General features: G+C 41.5%; 1 protein-coding gene across 4 annotated transcripts; it reads left to right on the forward strand.

Annotated features, from left to right (window-relative positions):
- Positions 1-1629: 1629 nt before the first annotated feature.
- MCUR1 (mitochondrial calcium uniporter regulator 1) lies at positions 1630-25683 on the forward strand. Of its 4 annotated transcripts, XM_030929212.1 has the most exons (9): positions 1639-2261; positions 9526-9645; positions 14210-14313; positions 15154-15255; positions 16152-16193; positions 17617-17688; positions 22226-22279; positions 24462-24576; positions 25607-25683. In XM_030929212.1, the coding sequence occupies exons 1-9, from the start codon at positions 1835-1837 to the stop codon at positions 25660-25662; spliced, it is 1092 nt and encodes a 363-aa protein (XP_030785072.1). In that variant the 5' UTR covers positions 1639-1834; the 3' UTR covers positions 25663-25683. The 4 variants fall into 4 exon arrangements, with proteins under 4 accessions (XP_030785075.1, XP_030785073.1, XP_030785074.1 ...); XM_030929213.1 differs by lacking the exon at positions 22226-22279 and having other exon boundaries at positions 1631-2261; XM_030929214.1 differs by lacking the exon at positions 15154-15255 and having other exon boundaries at positions 1631-2261.
- Positions 25684-25900: the final 217 nt, after the last annotated feature.

Consider the following 25900-nt stretch of genomic DNA (forward strand, 5'->3'; position numbering starts at 1 on the left):
AAGGTGAGGAGTTTGAGACCAGCCTGGCCAATATGGTGAAACCCCGTCTCTACTGAAAATACAAAAATTAGCCAGGCGTGGTGGCAGGCACTTGTAATCTCAGCTACTCAGGAGGCTGAGGCAAGAGAATTGCTTGAACTCGGGAGGCAGAGGATGCAGTGAGCTGAGATTGCGCCACTGCACTCCAGCCTGGGCAACAGAGCAAGACTCCATCTCAAAAAAAAAAAAAAAAAAAAAAGAGAGAGAAAATAGTTGCCATGGGGTGGTGGTGGGTTGTCTGGAAAACTGGCACAAAATAACTTTCTGGAGCAATGAAAATGTTCTAGATCTTGACTGGGTGGTGTATACAACTGCTAAATGTCATCACGTTCAACATATAGGTCTGTGGAATTTATTGTATGCAAATTATATCTCAATTTTTAAAAATTACAAAGGACTAACATTAAAGCTTTTGCCACAGTTTAATTGTTCCTCTAATGTTGTGCACTAGTTTTTCCCATTTTTTCCCAATCACAAAATATGATACAATGACTATCTTTTGTGCATATGTGAAATTACCAATATTAAACATTTTGACCCTTAAAAATAACAAGTTTGTATGGTCAAACCTAGTAGATTTTTAATATTTTGGATTATTCCCATTATCCCCATTTTTAGTTAGGTGACTTGAGAAAAGTTTACAAATTTTGTTGATACTCATTGCTAAACTGCTTTTTCTACCAGTTTTATAAATGTATACTCCTTTTACAAAAGTGTCTCTCAGGTTGGTGCAAAAGTAGTTGCAAGTATACTTGCAATGGCAAAAGCCGCAACTACTTTTGCACCAACCTATGACTTGAATCCTGTTTTTTAGTTCTTCAAATTTTGATGGACACTTATCTTTCACATCCACAGGCACGTTCCTCTCTGCCCAGCACTTTGTACATCTCTCATTGGCTCATAACACATTCTACTTCCATCACGTATGTGTACACATATGGCTGTATAGGTAAACAGCTTCTGGAGGATAAGAACAATTTGTTTTGGGGTTTTTTATTTTTAATAAAATCTCCTAGCTTGATGCCTTATGCATTTCATTTATTCATTCAACATCTTCCAAGTTTACGTAAGGGATCAGTCACCTGTGAATAGTGTAACAGGCCTTCAAAAAGTTCACGAAACTAAACATTATCAGTTTCAAATATACCTGACAGGTCTCATTTTAACGATCATGCCCCACGTTTTAAGTTCCCAGACTGCGACCTCCCCATGTTTTTGGTGCTCTAATCTGGAAACAAAAACTCTGAAAATTTAGTTTTGAATGTATTATGTGAGGGCCTTTCCCTGGGCCCTGCTACTAATTCCTTAAAACGCTCCCCAGAACCACATGTTGGGGAACTTAGGATAATCAGTGAAATTAAGGCAGCCTGTCGGTCTGGGACTTTTCACAGGACTCTGAAGGGCGCCAGAGTAATTAATTCCTTTTTAAGGACAGCAGTGCAGTGAATATGCAAATCGTGGCAGCAACAAGCTCCTTCCAGTTCCGGAGTGCCCGCAGGCTCCTCCCGGTCGCTGCCGTCGCCTAGCGAATAGGGCGGGGGCTCGCACGGTCCCCGCAGCGCCCCGAGACTAGCCACACCCGCTCGGCCCCGCGTGCCGGAGAGCCACCGCAGGCTCCCGCCGCCCCGCCCCGGGCGCGCGTCCCGAGCCCCACCCGCGCGCCCGGCAGGAAAGGGCGGGCCTGCGCTGCCGCCCACGCTCGCTCCCACCGTCGGACTGTGGGCCGGGACCGCGCATGACCGGCGCCCTGAGCGAGAGGCACGAGCGCGCACCCGGGCCAGTGAAGGGCTAGGGGATGGACTGTTGCTCCGTCGGCAGCCAGGGGACCCAGCGCCTGCCTGGCCATCGGCGGCTTCTGTTCTTGCCCGCGGGCCTCAGCGGAAGACCGGGAGGCAGCGGAACCTCAGCACGCCGCTGCCTCTCTGCGCTCTCCGACGGTCTGGGGGCGCTGCGCCCTCGCGCCCGGGCGACCCGCGGCGGCGTGTCACGTGCCTCGCCGCTGCTCCTCCTCCTGCTAGTGCCCTCCCCGCGCTTGGCCGCCGCAGCCCCGCGCCGGCAGCTCGGGGACTGGGAGCGCTCGCGCGTCGGGTATGCCGCACCTCTGGCCGGGCGCAGCGGCGCGTGGAGGTGCCCACCGGGCCTCGGTCCGGGCGTCGCCGCTGCCCCCGGCGCCCTTCCCCAGTGCAAAGGCCCGGCGCCTGCACTCGTTTCCTGCAGGAGAGGTGAGGCCCAGGTGGGAAAGGAGAGGGTGCTGGTCTCGCGGGGCTGGGCGGGTCGGGGACCTCAGCTACAGCCTTCCCGAGGAAAGGCCCGGCAGGCCGGAGGGCGGGTCAGCCAAGGGCACCGGCATCTGCCCGGACCGTGGGGCGAAGGTCCGGGCCCGCCTTGCTCGGCCGCGGTGGCGGGGCTTAGCCCAGTAGGAGACGAATTCCTGGGAATCCCGGGCGCTGAAGTTGGAGGGAGGTGCGTGCTGGGGCGGGGAAGTGGTGCCCGCCCACTCCTAGGGTCTGCTTCTGGGCGCCGCCTTCCAGGCGTTTTGTTTGGCAGGGCGCAGCCTGTTGGCCGCTCAGGGGGAAGGGATGGGTATGTTTGGGGAGCAAAGCTCTGAGAAATGAAGGGATTGCTTTACAGTTTGATTTCACGTTCTGATGGAATCATTAATTCGTGGAGTCCTGGCGTCTACCCTGTCCCTGGCGCTTTTCTAGATGTGTGGGATATATCAGTCCAGAAAATGTTTCCCTGTCGAGCTTAATTCTGGCGGAGGAGACGCAGTAAATGTGTATGGATATACATATGCATAATTGATGTATATGTAATTTACATATACATAATTTTATATATTCGTAATTTGATAAATGGTATAGGAAAATTATAGGATAAGGCTTGGGAAGTGGAATGGGTCTCCAGTCGTGAATTTAAATAGGGTGATCAGAATCGATTTCATTGAGAAGGTAGCATTTAATTAAATAGAGTCATGCATCCCTTCAGAACAGTCACCTACTGAGAAATGAGTCATTAGGCGACTTCTTCCTTGTGTGAGTATTGTAGTGTGTGCTTACACAAACCTGGATGCTACAGCCTACTACACAGCTAGACTAGCAGGTAGAGCCTAGTGCTCCTAGGCTACAAACCTGAACAGCATGTTACTGTACTGAATACTAGAGGCAGTCTGAACACAATGGTATTTGCGCATCTAAATATAGGAAAGGTACAGTAAAAATATGTATTATAGTCTCATAGACCACTGTCGTGTGTACCCGTCTGTCCTGGGCTGAAAGGTAGTTGTGGGGCGCCTGACTATTTAAAAAGGAGGTGAGAGAGATCACTGCCCTGGAGATGAGGGAAGTAAACAGGATCAACTTATTAGATAGCATATTGTTGATTAAATAAAAAAATCATTTCGAATAATCAACAGACTTGGCAAAATTATCACTTTGGGCAGTCTGTACATGTTCATTAGTAGCCATCACTAACCACACATTTTTCCTATTCAACAGATAGGCCCAGCAAATGTTGACTATGTCTAAAATTTAAGCATATCATTGGCTGGGGTAAAAACTGATTAGTAGAGCAATAAAGTGAAGGAAACTTTATATACAGAGAGTGGGGAATGAGTAGTGAACTCGGTGCCACTGTCCTTCAGAAATTAGGAGTCGGAGATGAGTTTGGTCTTTATTTCTGTATTTTGCCCTTTGTTGTGCTTTTTCTGACAAGCTAGTAATTTCCAATTTGTTTTTCTCTCAATACAAGAGTATGGGGCAAAAAGAGAGTGTTCTTTCTCATGGATTTGCTGACCAATCAGTAAGGTGGTACTGTTGTTTTAGTGTCAGCGATCTCATTCTTCAGTCATCATAAAACATAAGTATGGATGCATAAAAACAGAAGCAGAGCAGAGACACAGCTAAGGAGGGGTGTATGCTCATTAACCAGCTAATGAGCGTTTCCCAACCATTTGTTTGCTTGGTACCTGAGGTTCTCAATTGGGCTACTTAAGGATGTCATCAGTAGGAAGTTTGTATTTGGTTTCCACATCCTGTCCAAGGCTAACTTTGGGCCTCTATTGTAATTGTGGGTTTTTATTATCCTCTTGATATGCTTAAGGTCCCCAGAAAGGGGAATTGCATGTTACACGTTAACACAGCTCAGTTGACTCGCTTCCTTATGATCAGTGAGGAGTCTAGGAGTTGGCGGCGTCCTCAGGTACTGCCCTTTGACAGAAGGCAAGAGGGCATATCCTTCCCTCAGCAGGCGTTGGAGTGCCTACTGGGAAGTGGCCAGCCCTTCGGTCTACTTTTCAGAGGCAGGATTTCTTGGAAATAAGCTTGTCGTTTCTGGTTCCAATCTTTTTGAAAAAGAAAAACAACAACAAAAAACTATAGAATCTAAATTGGCGTTACAAAGTAGTCTTGTGATTGTTTTGTTTATGTGGGAGTGGGGATGAGGAGGTTATGTTTTAAATACATGAATGGTTATTTTCTTACTAGAAACAAGGAGTTTGGGTCTAGAGTAACCCTGTCACTCTTCACAAGCCATTCCAGACTCAGGTGTTTCCAAGCTCCCTGACACATGGGACAGTCCAGTAGAGTTCTAGGGCAGGTGAGGTGGTCCTTAAGAGGTCCCCTAGATAAGTGCTTTCATTCATTCACTCCCACTGTTTCTCAAGCTAGGTCTCTTCTGTGTTGGGCAGACATCCTGGGTCTCTTCTCATGGAGGCCAGTTTCTGTCTCAGGACTAGAAATAAACTAAAAAAGAGATACCAGATTTAAGTGAGCTCGTTTGTGTGAAAAGGGAAGAACTGAGGAGAAAGGAATTCATTTCGAATTTTCCCTCTAGACAGTTTCATAATCCAGATTGTAGAAGTTATTACAGTTCAATTACAAAATATATATATATATTCCTAGCCTGCTGTATGCTAGGTCCTTTGCCAGATGCTAAAGATAAAAAATGAGCAAGACTGGCTGCTCCTGGGCAGCTTGGGCAAATAGATAATACAGATGAGGAAATAAGGTGTTAAGTGCTAAGATGAGCTATCTGTGCTGAACTGAGAACACAGGTATGGGAGCCATAAAGGTTGCTCCCTTAGCTGGGTGGAGGAAGCAGAGAGAACCATAAAGTGTAAAAAAGAAAATGCCACATCTGAAACATAATGTATACTCAGTAAATTGGCAATTTAATGAAGAAAAGTAAAAAGAATGCTTAAAGTTTAACAGTTGGGAAAGGGGAACAAGCCATGCTTAAGCATGGAGTTGCAGGAAATAGAATAGCTTAGGTTGCTAGAAAGAAAGCTGAAAGGATAAGTGTGGTCATAAATAGCAAGGGCTTTGTATGCCAGGTCAAGGACCTCGTGTCATAGCACAGTGGTTCTTCGAATCTAAGGGCCCAGTTTTACCAGCAAACACATACAAACACACGTAAGTCGTTGCACTTTATATTTTGTCAGTCTGCAAATGGTTCTTGATACAGATAAAGATTATTGCATCTCTTGCTCTCATCTTGATGCCTACAGTGACCACAGCTACCTTCCTCTTCCCAAGTTGTGAGCAGGCTGGGAACGACTCCCATAGGCTGCAGCGAAGTGTCAGATCTGTAGGGTTCAGTCCACATCACATTTTTGTTTACTCTCGATTTTATTGTAGGGTAAGAAGGGGCAAAGGACTGAGAGTGGAGGCTGATCAGCTGGAGCATCTTTCTGGTCATTCAGAGGCCTGCTGGGGAAACCTTTGACCTTTGAGTTGGCAGGTGACCCTTCTTGCTCCTACCAGTCTTCTGCAACACCAGACCTCAGACTGGTGCCAGTTAATGGCAAAATTTGAAAAGCAGTGACAAATATGTAGCAAGATTTTCATATACTAAGTTGATTAGAAGTTCTAAGTTGATATAGAAGTTCTATAGATTGTCTTTTTTTTTTCTTTTGGTGTCATAATTTCTTTTTTAGTATAATATTTAATAGTAGTAAGCAGCAATATTTAAATGTTCTTTCATGACAGTTAAAAATTGGCAACTCAAATATTTTTTTTTATTTTTTATTTTTTATTTTTATTTTTTTTTTGAAATGGAGTTTTGCTCTGTCACCCAGACTGGAGTGCAGTGGTGCAATCTCGGCTCACTGCAACCTCCGCCTTTCGGGTTCAAGCAATTCTCTTGCCTCAGCCTCCTGAGTAAGATTACAGGTGCCCGCCGTCACACATGGCTAATTTTTGTATTTTTAGTAGAGACAGGGTTTCACCATCTTGGCCAAGCTGATCTTGAACTCCTGACCTCGTGATCCACCTGCCTCAGCCTCCCAAAGTGCTGGGATTACAGGCGTGAGCCACCGTGCCCGGCCTTTTAATATTTTTGTTTTAGATACAGGATCTTCGTTTGTCACCCAGGCTGGAGTGCAGTGGTGCGATCATAGCTCACTGCAGCCTCAAACTCCTGAGCTCAAGCCATCCTCCTGCCTCAGCCTCCTAAGTAGCTAGGAGTAGATGAGACTACAGGCACACACCACCACACTCAGCTAATTTTTTTTTTTTTTTCTGGAGATGAGGTCTTGCAGTGTTGCCCAGGTTGGTCTCGAATACCTGGCCTCAAGTGATCTTCCCACCTTGACCTCTCAAAGTATTAGATTTACAACCATGAACTAGTTCACTTGGCCCAATTAAAAAAAAAAAAATGATTTTAGCAATTCATAAAATCCAAAGCCAAGAAACTAAACCATATACTATACAACCTCCCTCAGATGAGTACCTTCAAGCAAGAAGTTTACAAAATGGATTGGATCTAGGCTAAATGCACAAAAATTTATAGAAAAGGTAATGTAAAAATTGTTAGAAAATAGCTCTCTAAAGATAGGCTTTTGCAAAGACATTACAAGAAAAGAATGCTATTGACTGATACCTCTTATGATTAAAGATGAGAAAACCCTTAACAAAATACTAGCAGGTCAAATCCAGCAACATATAGAAAGTGCAATGTACTTAAAGTCTAATGTACATTAAAATATAATTTTCCTAAATCAATGGAAAGACATCCATTTTCATTGATCTGAATACTTAAGATGGCGTACTTTTCAAACTGATCTACAAATTTAACACATTCCTATCAAAATCCCAAGTGCTTCTCTTATAGAAATTGACACACAGATCCTAAAATTCATATGGAAATACAGGAAAACGAGAATAACCAAACAACCTTGACAGACAACAAAGTTTAAAACCCACACCTTGGGAGGCTGAGGTCAAGTCTGTAGTGAGCTATGATTGCACCACTGCACTCCAGCCTGGGCAATAGAGCGAGACCCCGCCTTAAAAAAAAAAATCAAGAGCAACAACAACAACAAACACTTTCTGATGTCAAAGTTAAAACAGACTTACAAGTAATCAAGAAATCGTGGCACTGGCATAAGGACAAACATATAGATCAATACATTAGAATGGAGAGCCCAGACACAAGGCCTCATGCTTATAGCTCACTGATTTTCAACAAGAGTGAGAAGGCATTTCAGCAGAGGGAATGGTGCTGGGACAACTAGATATCCACATGGAGAAGAATGAAGCTGAACCCACTACCACACACCATTTAAAATACTAATCCAAAATGAGTAAAAGACCTAAATGTAAGAGCTAAAACTGTAAAACTCTTAGAAGACATGGGTGTAAATCTTCATGTACTTGCATTTCTTAGTGGTTTTTTACATATGTTATCAAAAGCACAGGCGGCCGGGCGCGGTGGCTCAAGCCTGTAATCCCAGCACTTTGGGAGGCCGAGATGGGTGGATCACGAGGTCAGGAGATCGAGACCATCCTGGCTAACACCGTGAAACCCCATCTCTACTAAAAAATACAAAAAACTAGCCGGGCAAGGTGGCGGGCGCCTGTAGTCCCAGCTACTCGGGAGGCTGAGGCAGGAGAATGGCGTAAACCCAGGAGGCGGAGCTTGCAGTGAGCTGAGATCCAGCCACTGCACTCCAGCCTGGGCGATAGAGAGAGACTCCATCTCAAAAAAAAAAAAAAAAAAAGCACAGGCAACAAAAGGAAAACCAGATGGGTTGGACTTCATCAAAAGTAAACTTCTGTGCTTCAAAAGACGGTATCAAAAAGTGAAAAGACAACCCACAGAATGGGAGAAAGTATTTTCAAATCATAATCAGATAAGGAGCTTGTATCTAGACTATATAAAGAACTCTTACAGCTCAGTAATATGAAGACAACCCTATTAAAAATGGGCAAAGGACTTTGCCTTAGTCTGTTCTGTGCTGCTGTAAGGGAATAACACAGACTGGTAATTTATTAAAAAAAAAAAAAAAAGAAAGAGATACATTTCTTGCAGTTCTGGAGGCTAGGAAGTTGAAGATTGAGGGGCCCGCATCTGGCCAGGCCCTTCTTGCTGCTTCGTAACATGGCGGAAGGCAGAACAGCACACATGTCAGGGAAGGGGTGGCAAACTCATTCTTTTATCAGAAACCTACCCCCGAGATAGCAGCATTAATCCATTCATGAACAGAGCCCTCCCAATAGCCTAATCACCTCTTAAAGGACCCACCTCTCAACGCTGGTGTGTTGGGGATTAAGGTTTCAACACATAAACTTTGGGGAACACGTTCAAACCATAGCTGACTTGAATACACATTTCTCCAAAGAAGATATCCAAATGGCCAGCAAGCCCATAAAAAGATGCTCAGCGTCATTAGTCATCAGGGAAATGCTAATTAAAACCACAGTGACACCCAATAGGATAACTATAATTTTTTTAAAACCCAGATAATAGCAAGGGTTAGTGAGGATGGGGAGAAGTTGGGACCCATGTGTGCTGCTAGAGGGAGTGTAAAATGGTACAGCTGCTTTGGAAAGCAGTCTGGCGGTTGCTGAAACAAACATAGAGTTATCATATGATCCAGCAATTCTACTCCTAAGTATACACTCAAGATCATTGAAAACATAATGTCCATGTAATTCATAATAGCTAAGAAGTAGAAACAACCCACGCATCCTTCAACTGATAAATGGATAAACAAAATTTAATATAGCTATACAGTGGAGGAGTATTCAACTATACAAAGAAATAAGAGTACTGACGTGCTACAACATGGATGACCCTTGGAAACGTGCTAAGAAGCCAGTCACAAAAGACTATATATATTACATGATTCAGTTTCTGTGAAGTCTGCAGAGTAGATAAACAAAAAAGACAGCAAATAGACCAGTGCTTGTCCTGGGTATGGTTGGGGGCGGTGGAGAAGGGCTGGGGGAATTGGAAGGTGACAGCTAAGGGGTACAGTTTGTCTTGAGAGTGAAAAAATATTCTAAATTTGATTGTGGGATGGTTGCACAACTCTATGCCAAAACCTGTTGAATTGTATGCTTGAAATTGAGTGAATGGTATATCTCAATGAAGCTGTTATAAAATACCAGGTAGGCTTTGGGGTATGCCTTATTTTCTCAGGGTGCTGAGTTGCTTCTGTTTTGCATTAAGTCTGTTCTGAGCTTACTGTCCTTTCCACCCTAGAGCTAAGCCTGTCTGCTGGATACCTGCAGCTGGAGCGCAGAAGGAGAGATTTCACCTCTTCTGGGAGTAGGAGGCTCTACTTTGACACTCATGCCTTAGTGTGCTTACTGGAAGACAATGGTAATCCTCTCTCGTTTGTCATTTAGTGCCTTAGAAAAACACTTTGAATTATGACTTCTCTTCTGGTTTCATTTTAAGTTCTCATATTTCTCTTTGACTTTTATTTTTTATTTGTATTTAATTTAATTTAATTAATTAATTTATTTATTTAGAGATAGGGTCTGGCTCTGTTACCCAGGCTGGATTGCAGTGGCGCAATCTCAGCCCACTGTAACCTGCCTCCCAGGCGCAAGTCATCCTCCCACCTCAGCCTCCCGAGTTGCTGGGACTACAGGCACATACCACCACGTCTGGCTAATTTTTGTATCTCTTTGACTTTTAAGCCTATGGGTAATTTTTTAATTAATCTCCATGTTTTAAGTCCTCATTTTTTGCTTGAGGACATTTTTGTTTCATCAATACAGTGGAGACTTTTCTCACACATTGTCTCTTTTTCAAAGTGAAGTGTATTTCTGTAACATCACCATGGAAGTACAGTGTTATAGGTAAAAATTTAGACATAAGTCAGCAAAGCTGAGGAATGATTCCTATGACAACAGTGTCTGAAGCACAGAAGTGATAGTTTTATTACTGTGCATCTTGTGTGCTTTTTAAAATCCTGTGAAATGGAAATGTTGTCGAGTAGCAGTTCTTGATAATTTCAACTTACTGTTCTTTTTTCTTTTTTCTCCTTTTTTTTGAGACGGAGTCTTGCCATGTCGCCTAGGCTGGAGTGCAGTGGCACAATCTCGGCTCACTGCAACCTCTGTCTCCTGGGTTCAAGCGATTCTCCTGCCTCAGTCTCCTGAGTAGCTGGGATTACAGGCAAGTGCCTCCACGCCCAGCTGATTTTTGTATTTTTAGTAGAGTTGGGGTTTCACCATGTCGGCCAGGCTGGTCTCGAACTCCTGACCTTGTGATCCACCCGCCTCAGCCTCCCAAAGTGCTGGGATTACAGGCGTGAGCCACCACGCCTGGTTCTCTTTTTTCTTTTTAATAATCAGGCTAACATTCTCCCTTATTGCTGTTAAGGTAAAAGATTGCTCTGGTATATATGGTGTTCATTGAAAATGCACTTTAGACTTAGAATGTAGGGAAGATTCTCGTACTAAATCATATTTAGACAAATACACTGATTATAATTCTCTATATGGTGACACATTCTCAAAAATCAGAATTTCAAAATAGTGTAAATTATGCTTGTGAAATAAATTTCCCTGCGTTTTTACTTCATTGTGTAGTTATTTGTCCCGTTATACATGTTTGTGTCAGAAAAGCTATTCTCTGTAGAGGTGCTTTACATGCCTAAGACAAAGTGATGGAATGAATTATTCTGTGCTTTGTGGGAGAGAGTGGCTCTGGGCTTGAGCCTAACTCTGCAGACTTCTAGTTGCATAGCTTAGGAAGCCTTTCTCCCCTTCTCTGTTTCTATTTGCCCATCTGTAGTATGAGTGTAATAAGAATTCCAAAGATCTTTTTGAATATTACACAAGATAATATGCATGAATGAACTTTGGAAAAACTGTCATATGCTGTGTAATTATTTTAACTTTTCCTGTCAAACAGTAGGCTTTTTTCACCAAAACTTATTTCAGTTCAGAATTTAAAAGAGAAAAGTAGAAGTGAGAGAGGAGCATGTAAAGTTCCTCTGATAAGGCCAGGTGAGGTGGCTCATGCCTGTAATCTCAGCACTTTAGGAGGCTGAGGCGGGAGGATCGGTTGAGCCCATGAGTTCAAGGCCAGTCTGTGTAACATAGTGAGAGCCTGTCTGTACCAAAACAAAACAAACAAACAAAAAATTGATAAGCAGAAGTCTTCCTAGTTTTCTTGATTTTAAACCTTAACCCATGATTATTTGCATCTTTAAAGACTGTGGTGTGAGGACCGCACTGCAGTACATGGTGTGGAGGGGCTGTTTAATCCAACATGGATGAGTGGGGCGGGTGTCTGAGATGACTGGCTGAGTAGGAGGCCAGGAAGGACTTTTTAAGGCATATTCTACCCTTTCTTTATCCAGACCTCTGTCTTCAGATTAACAGAATTTCTCATATGCCTGTGATCTCACTGACCCTGGTTCTGTCCTATTCCCTCATGTCTACAAAAAATTAATTTCTACCTCATAACTCAGTAGGTTTTCAGATTTCTACTTTTTCTTAATCCCTTTCTCCTCCCACAAGTGGCTATAAAGTATATGGCTTTAGAGTTTGTTTTACAATCAACATAAGTTCTCTTTCTACCTTTATTTTTCTTTTCCTTTTTTTTTTTTTTTTTTTTTGTGAGACAGTGTCTCACTCTTTCTCTGAGGCTGGAGTACAGTGGTGCAGTCCTGCCTACTGCAACCCCCGCCTCCTGGTTTCAAGCGATCCTCCCACCTTGTCCTCCTAAGTAGCTGGGATTACGAGCTTACACCACCACACCTACATAAATTTTCTGTATTTTTACTAGAGATGGGGTTTCACCATGTAGGCCAGGCTGGTCTCAAACTCCTGACCTCAAGTGATCCGCCCTCCTTGGCCTCCCAAAGTGCTGGGATTACAGGCATGAGCCACTGTGTCCAGCCGCCAAAACTAATTATGTTTAAACATGAACTCTTTTTTTTTTTTAATTAAAAAATTTTTTAAATTTTATTTACATTAAAATGGAGATGGGATCTCACTGTGTTGCCCATGCTGGTTTTTTAAACTCCTGGGCTCAAAGGTCCTCCTGCCTTGGCCTCCCAAAGTGTTAGGATTACAGGCGTGAGCCACCACACCCAGCCAGTGAACTCTTCTTAATCAAGCTTTAAAATTTGCAAAAGTTTAGGTTGAGTTTTTAAAAACTAGCAAGACAGACTAGGAAAAAGAAAACAGATTCAGACTAAACAATGTTAACATTTTGGTGGATAACCTTTTATATTTTTTTTCCTAGACATGTGCACAACACACATGTTGAAAAATTAAAGGATTTTGATGAAAGTGATGGCAATAGGTCTTTGGAGGTTTTTTCCTTCTCCTTTAAATCTGTGTCTTTGGTTTTTTTTTATTATAGTCCCATGCTTCATCTTATCCAAACAAATTCCATTAATTAAGTACTACTTTATTCCAATACACAATTAATTACAGGAATCAATAGATTCTTCTGAAATTCTTAAAGCTGGAAGCATTTAATAGAACTGTTTCCCAGGCACTCAGTTTTAAGCATTTAATTAGAATTTATGTGAAATATGAGTTACTATCCAACGTTTTTAAAAACAATACCAAGGCCGGGCGCGGTGGCTCAAGCCTGTAATCCCAGCACTTTGGGAGGCCGAGACGGGCGGATCACGAGGTCAGGAGATCGAGACCATCCTGGCCAACACGGTGAAACCCCGTCTCTACTAAAAATACAAAAAAATTAGCTGGGTGAGGTGGCGGGCGCCTGTAGTCCCAGCTACTGGGAGGCTGAGGCAGGAGAATGGCGTGAACCCGGGAGGCGGAGCTTGCAGTGAGCTGAGATCCGGCCACTGCACTCCAGCCTGGGGGCAGAGCGATACTCTGTCTCAAAAAAAAAAAAAAAAAAAAAACAATACCAAGTACTGGCCAGGCGTGGTGGCTCACACCTGTAATCCCAGCACTTTGGGAGGCCAAGGCGGGCAGATCACCTGAGGTCAGGAGTTCGAGAACGGCCTGACCAACATGGAGAAACCTCATCTCTAATGAAAATACAAAAGTAGCTGGGCATGGTGGCACATGCCTGTAATTCCAGCTACTCCGGAGGCTGAGGCAGGAGAATGTCTTGAACCTTGGAGGTGGAGGTTCCTGTGAGCTGAGATCATGCCTTTGCACTCCAGCCTGGGCAACAAGAGCAAAACTCTGTCTCAAAAAAAAAAAAACAAACAAACAAAAAAAAAAAAAACAAGTACTGCATTGAATCCTCTATCATTCAATTCAGTATAATTTATTGACTACCAAAGTACATGTTTTTTCCCCTTTGGGTCCCCCAGACTAGTTACTGAAGAGAATTGTGCGGGAAAAATGAAAGAACGGATTTTGTCTTTTAACATTAAGTTAGCCAACAGCTAGATGACTGTATAGTCAATGATTTGACTGCCTTATGCTAGATATAAAACAGCTGAGCTTTCCTATTTAAGGAAATTATTTTTTAATAACGTACACATTACAAAATTAAGGAAATATTGTCCACCATAGAAAATCTACATAATGCAGAGAAACATAAAGAAGAAAACAAAAATTACGATGAATCTTTGTTAAATTATAAAAACAAGAATTGCATCTTTGATTTTGAGTCTTGCCTTTTTTCACTTGACATTGACTTGCCGGCATTGTCTATGTCATTAAATAGTCTCTGAAAACATGACTTTTGATAGCTAGGAAGGACTTACAAATCTGTCAGCAAAGCCACCGGTACCTGGGGAAGCCAGCTTATGTTTCGTGCTTGCTCTGAGTGACCAGCACGTGGTAGTTTGTGGCTCAGCCCTCCTCCCTGCCTCCTACCACACTTTGCTATACCCCTGCTCCTGGATTCGGACATTCACATGAATGTGTGCATTTGCTGTGGGCTTTTGTAACTCTGAGCATGATTTTTTTTTGCCTGTGTGCTTGCTTAGGGTTTGCTACTCAACAAGCAGAAATCATTGTGTCTGCACTGGTCAAGATCCTGGAAGCCAACATGGACGTCGTCTACAAAGATATGGTCACCAAGATGCAGCAGGTTAGCCTTGTCGGGTGGCCTAGCAAATTAGGACTGTGAAGATGGGATATTGTTCGTAGTAATGTTTTCATGTAATTTTTTAGATAATACCCAGTTGAAAAGTATATAGTAACTTTTACCATGATTAAGAGGCAAAAGATTACAGTGGCATAAAAAATACTTACTCAGAGCTATTTAGTCAACAGTTGTAGAATTGTTATGCTTGAAAGCTCACTGTTCAAAATTATTCCAGTGAAATATACTTTAATAAATGGAGACATGGCCTGAATTACAGTATTGTAGCATCATTTTCTCAAGTCTTCAGATCACCACCCTTTTAGCTGTGATTCACTTGGTAACGATAACCAGATATGTGGTTTTTGTTTTTTTTGTGTTTTGGGTTTTTTTTTTTTGAGACAGGGTCTCACTCTTTCACCCAGCCTGGAGTGCAGTGGTGCAGTCTCAGCTCACTGCATCCTTGACCTCCTGGGTTCAAACAATCCTCCCAAGTAGCTGGGACTACAGGTGTGCACTGCTACAACTGGCTAATTTTTGTACTTTTTGTAGAGATGGGGTTTCACCACGTCGCTTAGGCTGGTCTCGAACTCCTTGGCTCAAGCAATCCTCCTGCCTTGGCCTCCCAAAGTATTGGGATTACAGGTGTGAGCCACCTTGCCTGGCCAGATATGTGGGTTTTTTTTCCTTTTCCTTCTCCCCTTTTGGAATAAAGGATGACTTTACTGAACCTCTTCTTGTGTCCACATTCTCCTGGTTTCTCAATAAGAAGATAGCACATTGAGATGATAGGAAGTGGACTTTTTAGGGTAGACTAGATTGTGTGTTTTGTTTTTCTTTTCCTAGGAAATCACTTTTCAACAAATAATGTCTCAGATTGCGAATGTGAAAAAGGATATGATTATTTTGGAGAAGAGTGAATTTTCAGCCCTCAGAGCAGAAAATGAGGTAAAACAGCCACTCACACTTAGAAAGTTGATTACATTAAGACATTGAGATAAAATATATACACATAAAAGATCTCACATAAGTGTACATCTCAGTGAATTTTCATACAGTGTGTACTTCCAGTCAGATCAAGCAGGAAAACTTGACCAGTGTCCCAGAAGTCCTTCTCATGCCTCTCAGTTGCCCCTGCCGCAGAGGAAACTCTGTCCTAGCTGATAACACCATTGACTAGTTTCGCCTATTCTAGAACCATTTGATGGTATCATGCTGTGTGTCCTGTAGCAAGAGATCATTTTTTTCATTGTCCGTAGTCTTACATGAATATGCCCCCATCGTTCTATTGTAATGTAAATTAGAATTGTTTCCAGTTTTTGGTTATTTTGAATAATTGCTGCTGCAAAATATCTCTTGCGTTCCTTTAAATAGAGCATATGGGATCAGCATGTAAATAAGTGCTCTCTCTGCATCTTTTATTTTCAGTCATGTTTAAAGTCCTATAGGGAAGGCCATTTATTGCCTGTTGACCTAGCCTTGTAAGAAACCTTCTAGCAAAAAGTAAAGTGGTAAAGTTTCAGATTCTCTAAGTTGTCCTTGAAATCAGTTAATTGAGGGTAGAATTAGTTAAAAGATAAACTGAAGGAGATACTAAATAAAGCAGGGTCACTGAAGGCAAATGTGTATGCCAAACACAACTGAATTAACTTTATGTAGCCTTCAAGATGAATTCAAACTTATTTCAAGATACATGTGTTGTAATGCCATTCTGCAGTCAATATGGTGTTCTGAATGGAGGAAAAACTTGAAGAACTTGTGCGTACATACATATTGTAATATTTGTTGATTACTGCATTTTATGTTGTTCTTTCTAAAGACTTATTTTTTTCATGTGTTTTTAGAAAGTAAAACTCGAACTACATCAGTTAAAGCAACAAGTAATGGTAAGATTCACTTTCCTGTTTGTTGGCTTGTTTGTAATTATATAAACTTATTAATAAGTGTAATATTAGAAATGAATATTTTTAAAACTTAATTCTATGTGAAATGTTTGTGTAATATGCCTCAAAAGTACACATTGGAGGATTTAGCTAAGAACACAGCCAATGAATGAATTACTGTTGTGTGTAACCATATTCATTAAGAAAATTGTGGCCGGGCACGATGGCTAATGCCTGTAATCCCAGCACTTTGGGAAGCTGAGGCGGGTAAATCACCTGAGGTCAGGAGTTCGAGACCAGCTTGGCCAACATAGTGAAACCTTGTCTCTACTAAAAATACAAAAATTAGCTGAGCGTGGTGGCAGGCGCCTGTAATCCCGGCTACTTGGGAGACTGAGGCAGGAGAATCACTTGAACCCGGGAAGTGGAGGTTGCAGTGAGCCGAGATTGCGCCATTGCACTCCAGCCTTGGCAACAAGAACGAAACTCTGTCTCAAAAAAGAAAAGAAAAAAAAAATTGTGTTCTAAGAGGAATTAAGTCATTTTTAAGTCAAAGTTTTTCTAAAGTAGCTGCATGGAAGGAACCCTTAAATTCTCTTAGACTGTCTTTAGAGAAACACACATGATTTTTAAATGCTTACTGTGCCAGCTATTTGATGTTTTTTTAAATAGCAAAAACATAGATGTTAAAGAAAAAAAGACTTTGATGTGTGTTAGAGAAAAGGCTCTGTGTAAACCAGATTTTAATATTTGGCTGCTTTGAGTCCATCTTTGCTTTTCAAAGTTGTTTCAGATCAGCTTTATTCATAAGTTCCATTCAGAGATTGTATGAGGAGTCTTGAGGTTAAAAGCAGCAACAGGCTGGGCGCGAAGGCTCATGCCAGTAATCCAGCACTTTCAGAGGCCTAGGTGGGTGGACCACAAGGTCAGGAGTTCGACACCAGCCTGACCAACATGGTGAAACCCCATCTCTACTAAAAATACAAAAATTAGCAGGGCGTGGTGGCATGCGCCTGTAATCCCAGCTACTCGGGAGGGTGACACAGGAGAATTGCTTGAACCCAGGAGGCAGAAGTTGCAGTGAGCGGAGATCACGCCATTGCACTCTAGCCTGGATGACAGAGCAAGATTCCATCTCAAAAAAAAAAAAAGGCATCAACAACCCACTCTAGACTGGCATAAGCATAGAAGGGGGTTATTTGTGTCTAACTGGGAAGTCCTGGGATGGGCTCCGGATGTGGCTTGGCCAGAGTTCCCTGATGCCAGGAGACCTAGGTCCATTTCTCTGGAAGCCCCTGGCTCTGTCCTTCCCTGGGCTGCCTCCCCTAGGATAGGGACACTGGGGGCAGTGGTCCCGCCGTCATGTCCTCAGAGAGTTTGGGTTTCTTACTTTGGATTTCTTCTTTGTTGTTTGCCTTCCTTTTAGGATGAAATGATCAAAGTCCGAACAGATACCAAATTAGACTTCAACCTAGAAAAGAGCAGAGTAAAAGAATTGGTATGTTCCTTTACTAAAAATACATTAGGAATTTATTTTTGGTATGGAATGCTTGGTTAAGCCTAAGTTTATACACATGTCATAGGTACTGTTCAATATCTGTTTATCAGTGTTAGGCTGTATTTTCTCCATTATATTCATTTTGGATTTAGACTTAAATTTGATGCTTTCAAAAGTAACATTAAAATTAAAATCCTAGTCAAATTAGTCAATTTGAATCTTTGTTTCAGAAATTATAGACACATGTTACATAGACATTCATAAAGAAATTAAATGCAATCAATTTATTTAATACTGACTTAAATCTTCATAGGTCTTGATCTTGCAAAAGTTAAGTTGATTATCTCAGGCTTGAATAATAGTAAATTATTAATATTAAGTAATATTAAATTACACACTGGAATTCAAGATTAAAACATTTCTGGCTGGGCGCAGTGGCTCACGCCTGTAATCCCAGCACTTTGGGAGGCCGAGATGGGCAGATTACCTGAGGTCAGGAGTTCGAGACCAGCCTGCCTGCCCAACATGGTGAAGCCTTGTCTCTACTAAAAATACAAAAAATTAGCCGGGCACCTGTAATCCCAGCTACTCAGGAGGCTGAGGCAGGAGAATCTCTTGAACTCAGGAAACAGAGGTTGCAGTGAGCTGAGATCATGCCACTGCTCTCTAGCCTGGGCGACAAGAGCAAGACTCAGTCTCAAAAAAAAAAAATTCTATGTTGTATTTTAAATGCAGTGAGAAGTTGTGAGGGTGTTTTGTTTTGTTTTGTTTTGTTTTGTTTTGTTTTGTTTTTGGTGTTTTTGAGACGTAGTCTCACTCTGTTGCCGAGGCTGGAGTGCAGTGGCACCATGTCGGCCACTGCAGCCTCTGTCTCCTGGGTTCAAGCAATTCTTCTGCCTTGGCCTCCCGAGTAGCTGGGATTACAGGCGCCACCACCACGCCTGGCTAGTTTTTATATTTTTAGTAGAGACAGGGTTTCACCATGTTGGCCAGGCTGGTCTCAAACTCCTAACCTCAAGTGATCTGCCCACCTTGTCCTCCCAAAGTGCTGGGATTACTGGAGTGAGCCACCGTGCCCGGCCTAAGTGTGTTTTAATAAAGATATGTGTCAGGTTGCCTCTAGTGATTTTTAACCCTGACTGAATCTTCTGCTGTCTTTTTGCTTGGACTTTATTTGAATTTGGTTAACATCGGGTGCCTTTTTATTCTCAGCATAATGAGAAGTAGGACAGAGAGCATCTTGCACCAACACAAAACTGAATACACATGCAGAAACTGAGTACTCACAACTGTTTGTTGTCTTCACATTTTTGACAGTTTGCTTTTAATTAAAATGTGCTATAATAATAAATCAAGCTAACACTGAAACTCAAAAAAGTAACCTACTTGTATTTTGGAACTGCCACTGTATTTCAAGAGTTAATCCGAGCTTCGTTATACAAAACAATTATTAAGGCTGTCTTTCTAGTCTTACAACAACAGTCTCCACCCATAAAGATTAAATCACCTAGTATTACTAAAATAGTTAATGGCTATAGCATGTCACTGGTGTCCAGAAGAGGAGAAACTCTTTTGGTTACCTTTGTCTTTATGGGTTGTGTACTCAAGAAGAACCAAATTCACTTGATGTAGGAAAATGACTGCATGTAGCTAACCAATCTGGGAAAAACTACATCAAGGACATCAGGAAATACAGGGCATGAATGTAGATGAAAGCCAGTGAATTTTTTAAAAATTTTATGTAGAGTCATTTTAATAACAAAACTAGGCTGATACATATGTACATTTTTCAATCATGTAACATTTAGATTTTACTCATTTTAAGTCAGTGACATCATCCAGCAAACAAAAATTTTCCAGAAATTTTTTTCACAGTTACAGTTATCGTCTTTAAGCCAAAATGAAAAAATTTCTGCCGGGCATGGTGGCTCACACCTGTAATTCCAGCACTTTGGGCGGCCGAGGTGGGTGGATCACCTGAGGTCAGGAGTTCGAGGCCAGCCTGGCCAACGTGGTGAAACCCTGTCTTTACCAAAAATACAAAAATTAGCTCGGCTTGATGGCAGTTGCCTGTAGTCTCAGCTACTTGGGAGACTGAGGCAGAAGAATCATTCGAACCCGGGAGGCAGAGATTGCAGTGAGCTGAGATCACACCACCGCACTCCAGCCTGGGTGACAGAGCGAGACCCTGTCTCAAAAAAAAAAAAAAAAAAAAAAAAAAAGAAATTTCATTCTTCAAATACTCATATTTTTAAATTATTGGATATATAGAGTGGATCCATTCAGTGTTCTTATAAAATAAGAAAAGTAAAGCTTACAATATTTTGCAGATTTGATAATACAGCACTCAAAATACTTAACCTGATTTTATTTTACTTGAATTTACTAGTTAACTATGCTGATAAATATAATTTACATGTAATTATTTTATCTGGAATGACGATATTGACCTTAATCTCCAGGAAGCAACCAATGCACAGAGTTTCAATTAAATCCTATCCATCATGACAGTAACTTTTTCTACATGACACAAAAGTGCCTTCGTGGTATATTTGAACAGTAACTGTGACTATGAATTGTTCTTGTAATCTTTTTTTAGTGTGTCATTATTATTATTTTAATTTCAATAGGTTTTGGGGGAATAGGTGGTGTTTGGTTACATGAAGAAGTTATTTAGAGGTGATTTCTGAGATTTTGGTGCCCCCATCACCCTAGCAGTGTACACAATGTGTAGTCTTTTGCCCCTCACCCACCTCCCACCCTTTCCCCCCAGTCCTCAAAGTCCACTGTATCATCCCTTTGCCTTTGCATCCTCATAGCTTAGTTCCCATCAAGCCAGTGAATTTATGTGATTTAGTACCCTAACTGGGAGGTTGTTCTTGGTAATCATAAACTTAGATTACTCTGAAGTGCAAGGTAGTAGTAAATTATAAAGCGAGTGTGTTTGTTACATGCATTGGTGAAGATGAGTTTTTTGGCTCTCATTCTTTTGGTAAAGTTATAATGTTAAATATTAAATTGAAAATTAACTATGATATTTACAGCCAGTTCCAAAAGCAGTATGGCATATAAACTTTTGGGGCATGGGGATATATAGCTACATAGTTGTTACTTTTAAAACCATGGCAGCATCAAGATTTAGGCTTTTCTTTTGTGGGTGAGTCGATGTTGAGTTAATGAAGACAAGTTTAGTGATGCACAAAATCTTGTTCCACGCCGCCCTCTAGTGGTGATCTGATGCATAGGGCGCTCCTGGTCTGAAACCCTGAGGTTTAAAGAGCATTGTTCTTGGTTTTACAACCTACTCCTTGGCTTAGGGTTTTGGGGTTTTTGGTTTTTGTTTTTCTCTCTCTCTCTCTTATTTTTTTTTTTACTTCTAAGTTCCCAGTTGTCCCAGGAGAACATTTTACAGCTAGAAAGTTTCTATATATTTCAAAGCATTAACCTTTTCTCTGTATAACAAGGTTAATGTAGGTCTTAAAAGTCTTCATTTAAATTACTCATTGTCATTTGCTCAATTAAATCCTGTTGCCCACTACTAAGGAGATAAGTCTGATTTCAATCTTATTGTCTCCAAAACTGCACTAAATCTTTTCACTGACATTAATAACCAAAGGTGAGATACTTTAACTCTGGGTAGAATGAGTTCCTTTAGTAACACTGGATTATGACTATGCCCAAGTGGGTTTTTTTTATTGTTATTAAAACTAACATGTGCAGGAGGCTAAGGCAGAATTGCTTGAACCTGGGAGGCAGAGGTTGCAGGGAGCCGAGATCAAGCCACTGCACTCCAGCCTAGGCAATAGAGTGAGACTCCATCTCAAAACAAAAAAACAAACCAAAAAAAACCAACATGTGGTGAGTTAGTGTATTTATGTTATTTACATTGTGTTTTATAATCACAGCACAGTGTCTTTGTCATAGAGTAATAATCCTTGCCACTGTTTTTCCCCAACTTCATACTTTTCCTGTCTTTTGTTGAGACTCAAGTAATGACTTGTTTTGCTACTAGTTACGATGGGATAGCTCCTAAATTGAGTTGAGTCTCCATTTTCAACCCTCTTAAAACCAAAAACCACGTGACTCACCATCCGTGGAAATTGGTCCCCAGAGAGTGCTGCTACAACAGTGGGAGGGATCTAAAGCCATCACAGGAAAGATGCAGGGAGAAGTGATAGATGACTAAGGAAATCCAGATATTGGAGGAATGAGTAAATATAAATAAGAAACTTTAGCCAGCATGGTAGGTCATGCCTGTCATCCCAGCACCTTGGGAGGCCGAGGTGGGCAGATTACTCGAGCTCAGAAGTTTGAGACCAGCCTGGGCAATATGGCAAAACCCCATCTCTATGAAAAAAAACAAAAAGAAACTTCAAATAACAGATACAAAGAGGCAGGTAGGCTACTTCATCCCAGAGTTGACTTTCTGGTGTTACATATTCTAGGAGTTTACTGAGACCAGAATATTTAAGGCACCAGAGAAGGAGAAGAGAGAGGAGTAGGTCAGAATCTGACCCATGTTACGTGTTTATTTCAGTATTCATTGAACGAAAAGAAGCTGCTGGAATTGAGAACAGAAATAGTGGCATTGGTAAGAAATGAGACTTTGATTTTTCTTTGTCATTGTACTCATCTTTGCTTCATCCCATGCATGGTTGTTTGTAATGATAATAGGAACTTATATGCAGGTTTACTGTCATGGGAATTTTTTATATTGTGCTAAAATACACACAACATAAAAATTACGATGTTAACCATTTTTAAGTGTACAGTTCAGTGGTATTAAGTACATTCACATTTTGGGGCAACCCTCGCCACTCTCTATCACAGAACTCTTTATTTTGCAAAACTGAAACTCGGCACCCTTTATACATTCCCTTTTCCAGCCCCTGGCAACCTCCTTTCTACTGTCTGTGGATTTGACTATTCTACATACCTCATATAAATAGAACCATAGTGTTTGTCTTTTTGTGGCTGGCTTATTTCACCTAATACAATGTCCTGAAGGTTCATCCATGTTGTTGCAATGACAGGACTTTCTTCCTTTTGAATGCTGATTAGTATTTCATTCTTTGTATATACCACATTTTCTTTATTCATCTGTCAGGGGCACTTGCGTTGCTTCCACCTGTTGACTTCTGTGAATAGTGCTGCAGTGGGCGTGGGTGCACAGATGTCTGTTGGGACTCCTGCTTTCAGTTCTTTTGCGTATATATGCAGAAGTGGAATGCCACAGGATTTTTTTTTTGCACTTCACAAAATATTTGGTTATCTTAATGGAAGATAGTTATCCTATGAAAGATTTAACTTTCTTTTTTTTTTTTTTTTTTTGAGACGGAGTCTCGCTCTGTCGCCCAGGCTAGAGTGCAGTGGCGTGATCTCAGCTCACTGCAAGCTCCGCCTCCCGGGTTCACGCCATTCTCCTGCCTCAGCCTCCCGGGTAGCTGGGACTACAGGCGCCCACCACCTCGCCCAGCTAGTTTTTTGTATTTTTTAGTAGAGATGGGGTTTCACCGGGTTAGCCAGGATGGTCTCGATCTCCTGACCTCGTGATCCGCCCGTCTTGGCCTCCCAAAGTGCTGGCATTACAGGCTTGAGCCACCGCGCCCGGCCGAAAGATTTAACTTTCTTAATGAAAGTTTCCTTTTTTTTTCTTCTTCTTTTTTTTGAGATGGGGTCTCGCTCTGTCACCCAGGCTGGAGTGCAGTGGTGCAATCTCAGCTCCACTGCACCCTCCTTCACCTCAGCCTCTAGAGTAGCTGGGACCACACCCTGCTTGAAAGTTTGTTTTTCTGAACAAAAGTTTTACTAAGAAAGTTTAAATCTCACTAATTTAAGAATAGTGAGGAATGGAGAAGTCTTATTCTATTTTTAATTTATAGCATACATTACTCCTTTTCCATACTGTATGGAACCTGGGGCCTCTGAAACACCCAAGAGGCTTTCATGAGAGAATTCCAGAATCCTGGGATGTTTCTCTGGCATAATTTTCTACTCATCCAGGCATTTATTTATTTCTTTCTCTGCCTGAATTGGTAGATTCCGTTGCTCGAGGAATTTTAGTGAAGCATTGCCACGGTTTGTATGCATTAATGCAGTTATACAACCCCCATAAGTTCGGCCAAACCCATTGCCTTTTTGAGGGTTGATTATGTATCCAGTTTAACTGTATTGTATTTGGGGAAGGACACAAATTGGCCCTGGGTAGCCAAGCCTCATAGCAATGAAACACTTGATATTTGAACATGAAAAAAGAAAGTTTTTTAAAAATATGACTAGAAATAGCTCAAGACAAGCACTGCCGCTTTTACATTATCTAAGACACCATTTCTTGAAAACATTTTTGAGTTTACTGTATATCTTTGACTAAGGAGGATTTAGAAGGATGAGACATAGCCGTTGCCTTTGAGAACAGACTGGCCTCATAATGCCACATCATTTATATAGCAACCTAGAGCTTACAAGTGCTTTTTCACATAGATTATCACATTTGACTCTCTAAACAGTCCAGGTAAAGGCAGGGCCACTGGTTTGGTTGTTTCATTTTGTTCTGTTTTCATTTTTTCAAATAGAAGAAAACTAAGGCCTAGAGAGGTTAAGGGTCCTGACCAATGCAGCGTAGCATTAGGATCTTAGCACTGAGACTAAAGCCCAGGCCTCCGTAGTGTTAACCAGGTTTCCCTGTGACTACACCCCATTGGGAATGAGCTATCAGATGGTGAACAGAGGGGACATGCTGTGGTCTAACGCTGTGACTCTCTTCATTTTAAAAGCATGCCCAGCAAGATCGGGCCCTTACCCAGACAGACAGGAAGATCGAAACTGAGGTTGCTGGCCTCAAAACCATGCTTGAGTCACACAAGCTTGATAATATTAAATATTTAGCAGGTAAGCTATTTTATATCTATTTAAATCAACCTGAAAAGAAAATAAATTTATAAAATAAGTCATTGACAGATACTGCATTTCATTGATTCCAACACTTTCTGAAATATTTTAACATCTCTGAAACTGGAAAGCATCTTACAGTTTCCAATAGATGATGTATCATACTTTAATTGGCACTTTTTCTTTCTTAGTAGTAAATAAAGTAATTGTGTACTTTATAATTGATAGAATTGGAAATTTGATAAGATACTGTAATGGAAGTATAGTTATTAGGGATTTTAATGAGATTCAAGACAGGAAATATTTTATGGATAAAATGGAAGGTGTTTCAGTCGTAATCTTTCTGCTTCAATTGGCGACACTCCTTTTAAGGAGTTACTTTACTTTCGAGATTTTTGATCCAAAAGAGAGAATGAACATTCATGTACCACCCCTGCACCGAAATTAACCATTATTTCAAGTCAGATTTAGCATCTTGGATTAATGAAATATTTTAAGGTCACAGCATTATTTAACAGTGAAGTGTTGTTCTTTATATTAAATTGTGTGTCCCTGTCTGTATAGTGCATATACGTAGACCTTGTGACCACAGAATTTTTGTGATTTGAAACGTTTATTGAAAACTTTTCTTAGCCTAGGCAACACAGTGAGACCTAGTCTCTACAAAACAGTTTAACCAGGCGTGGGGTCATCCAGCTGTAGCTTCAGCTTCTTGGGAGGCTAAGGCAGGAGGATCACTTGAGCCCAGGAGTTTGAGGCACAGTGAGCTGTAATCACACCATTTCATGGTACACTCCACCTGGGTGCCAGATGAGACCGTGTCTCTAAAACAAGAAAATAAAACAAGGGGTATGGGATTTGTTTTTTCAGTAGGCAGGTGTTTCACGGAATATGGCACATCAGTGAGCAATCTAAGTTTCTAGGTTTTCTTAGGAAATAAGTGAGTAAGTGTGTGTTTTCTTAAAAAAAAGATGTTCCCTCAAGTAACTTAATAGAACTAATAGTACTCTCAATTGTTTTTTTCTTACAGGGTCTATATTTACATGCCTAACAGTAGCTCTGGGATTTTATCGCCTGTGGATCTAATAAAGTGTCTATTTAAAGAGATTTCTACTGTTTTGCCTTAAGAATACCAGATTGTTGGCCAGGCACGATGGCTTACGCCTGTAATCCCAGCACTTTGGGAGGCTGAGGTGGGTGGATCACCTGAGGTCAGGAGTTCCAGACCAGCCTGGCTAACATGGTGAAACCCCATCTCTACTAAAAATACAAAAATTAGCTGGGTGTGGTGGCACGCGCCTGTAATCCCAGCTACTTGGGAGGC

The sequence above is a fragment of the Rhinopithecus roxellana genome, chromosome 4 (genome assembly GCF_007565055.1).
Source record: "Rhinopithecus roxellana isolate Shanxi Qingling chromosome 4, ASM756505v1, whole genome shotgun sequence".
Lineage (NCBI taxonomy): Eukaryota > Metazoa > Chordata > Mammalia > Primates > Cercopithecidae > Rhinopithecus > Rhinopithecus roxellana.

Coding starts and splice junctions, on each gene's coding strand:
- MCUR1 (XM_030929212.1), top strand. CDS start 1,835: ATGGACTGTTGCTCCGTCGGCAGCCAGGGGACCCAGCGCCTGCCTGGC. Junction 16,194..17,616: donor AGTTAAAGCAACAAGTAATG/GTAAGATTCACT, acceptor CCTTCCTTTTAG/GATGAAATGATCAAAGTCCG. Junction 22,280..24,461: donor GAACAGAAATAGTGGCATTG/GTAAGAAATGAG, acceptor TCATTTTAAAAG/CATGCCCAGCAAGATCGGGC.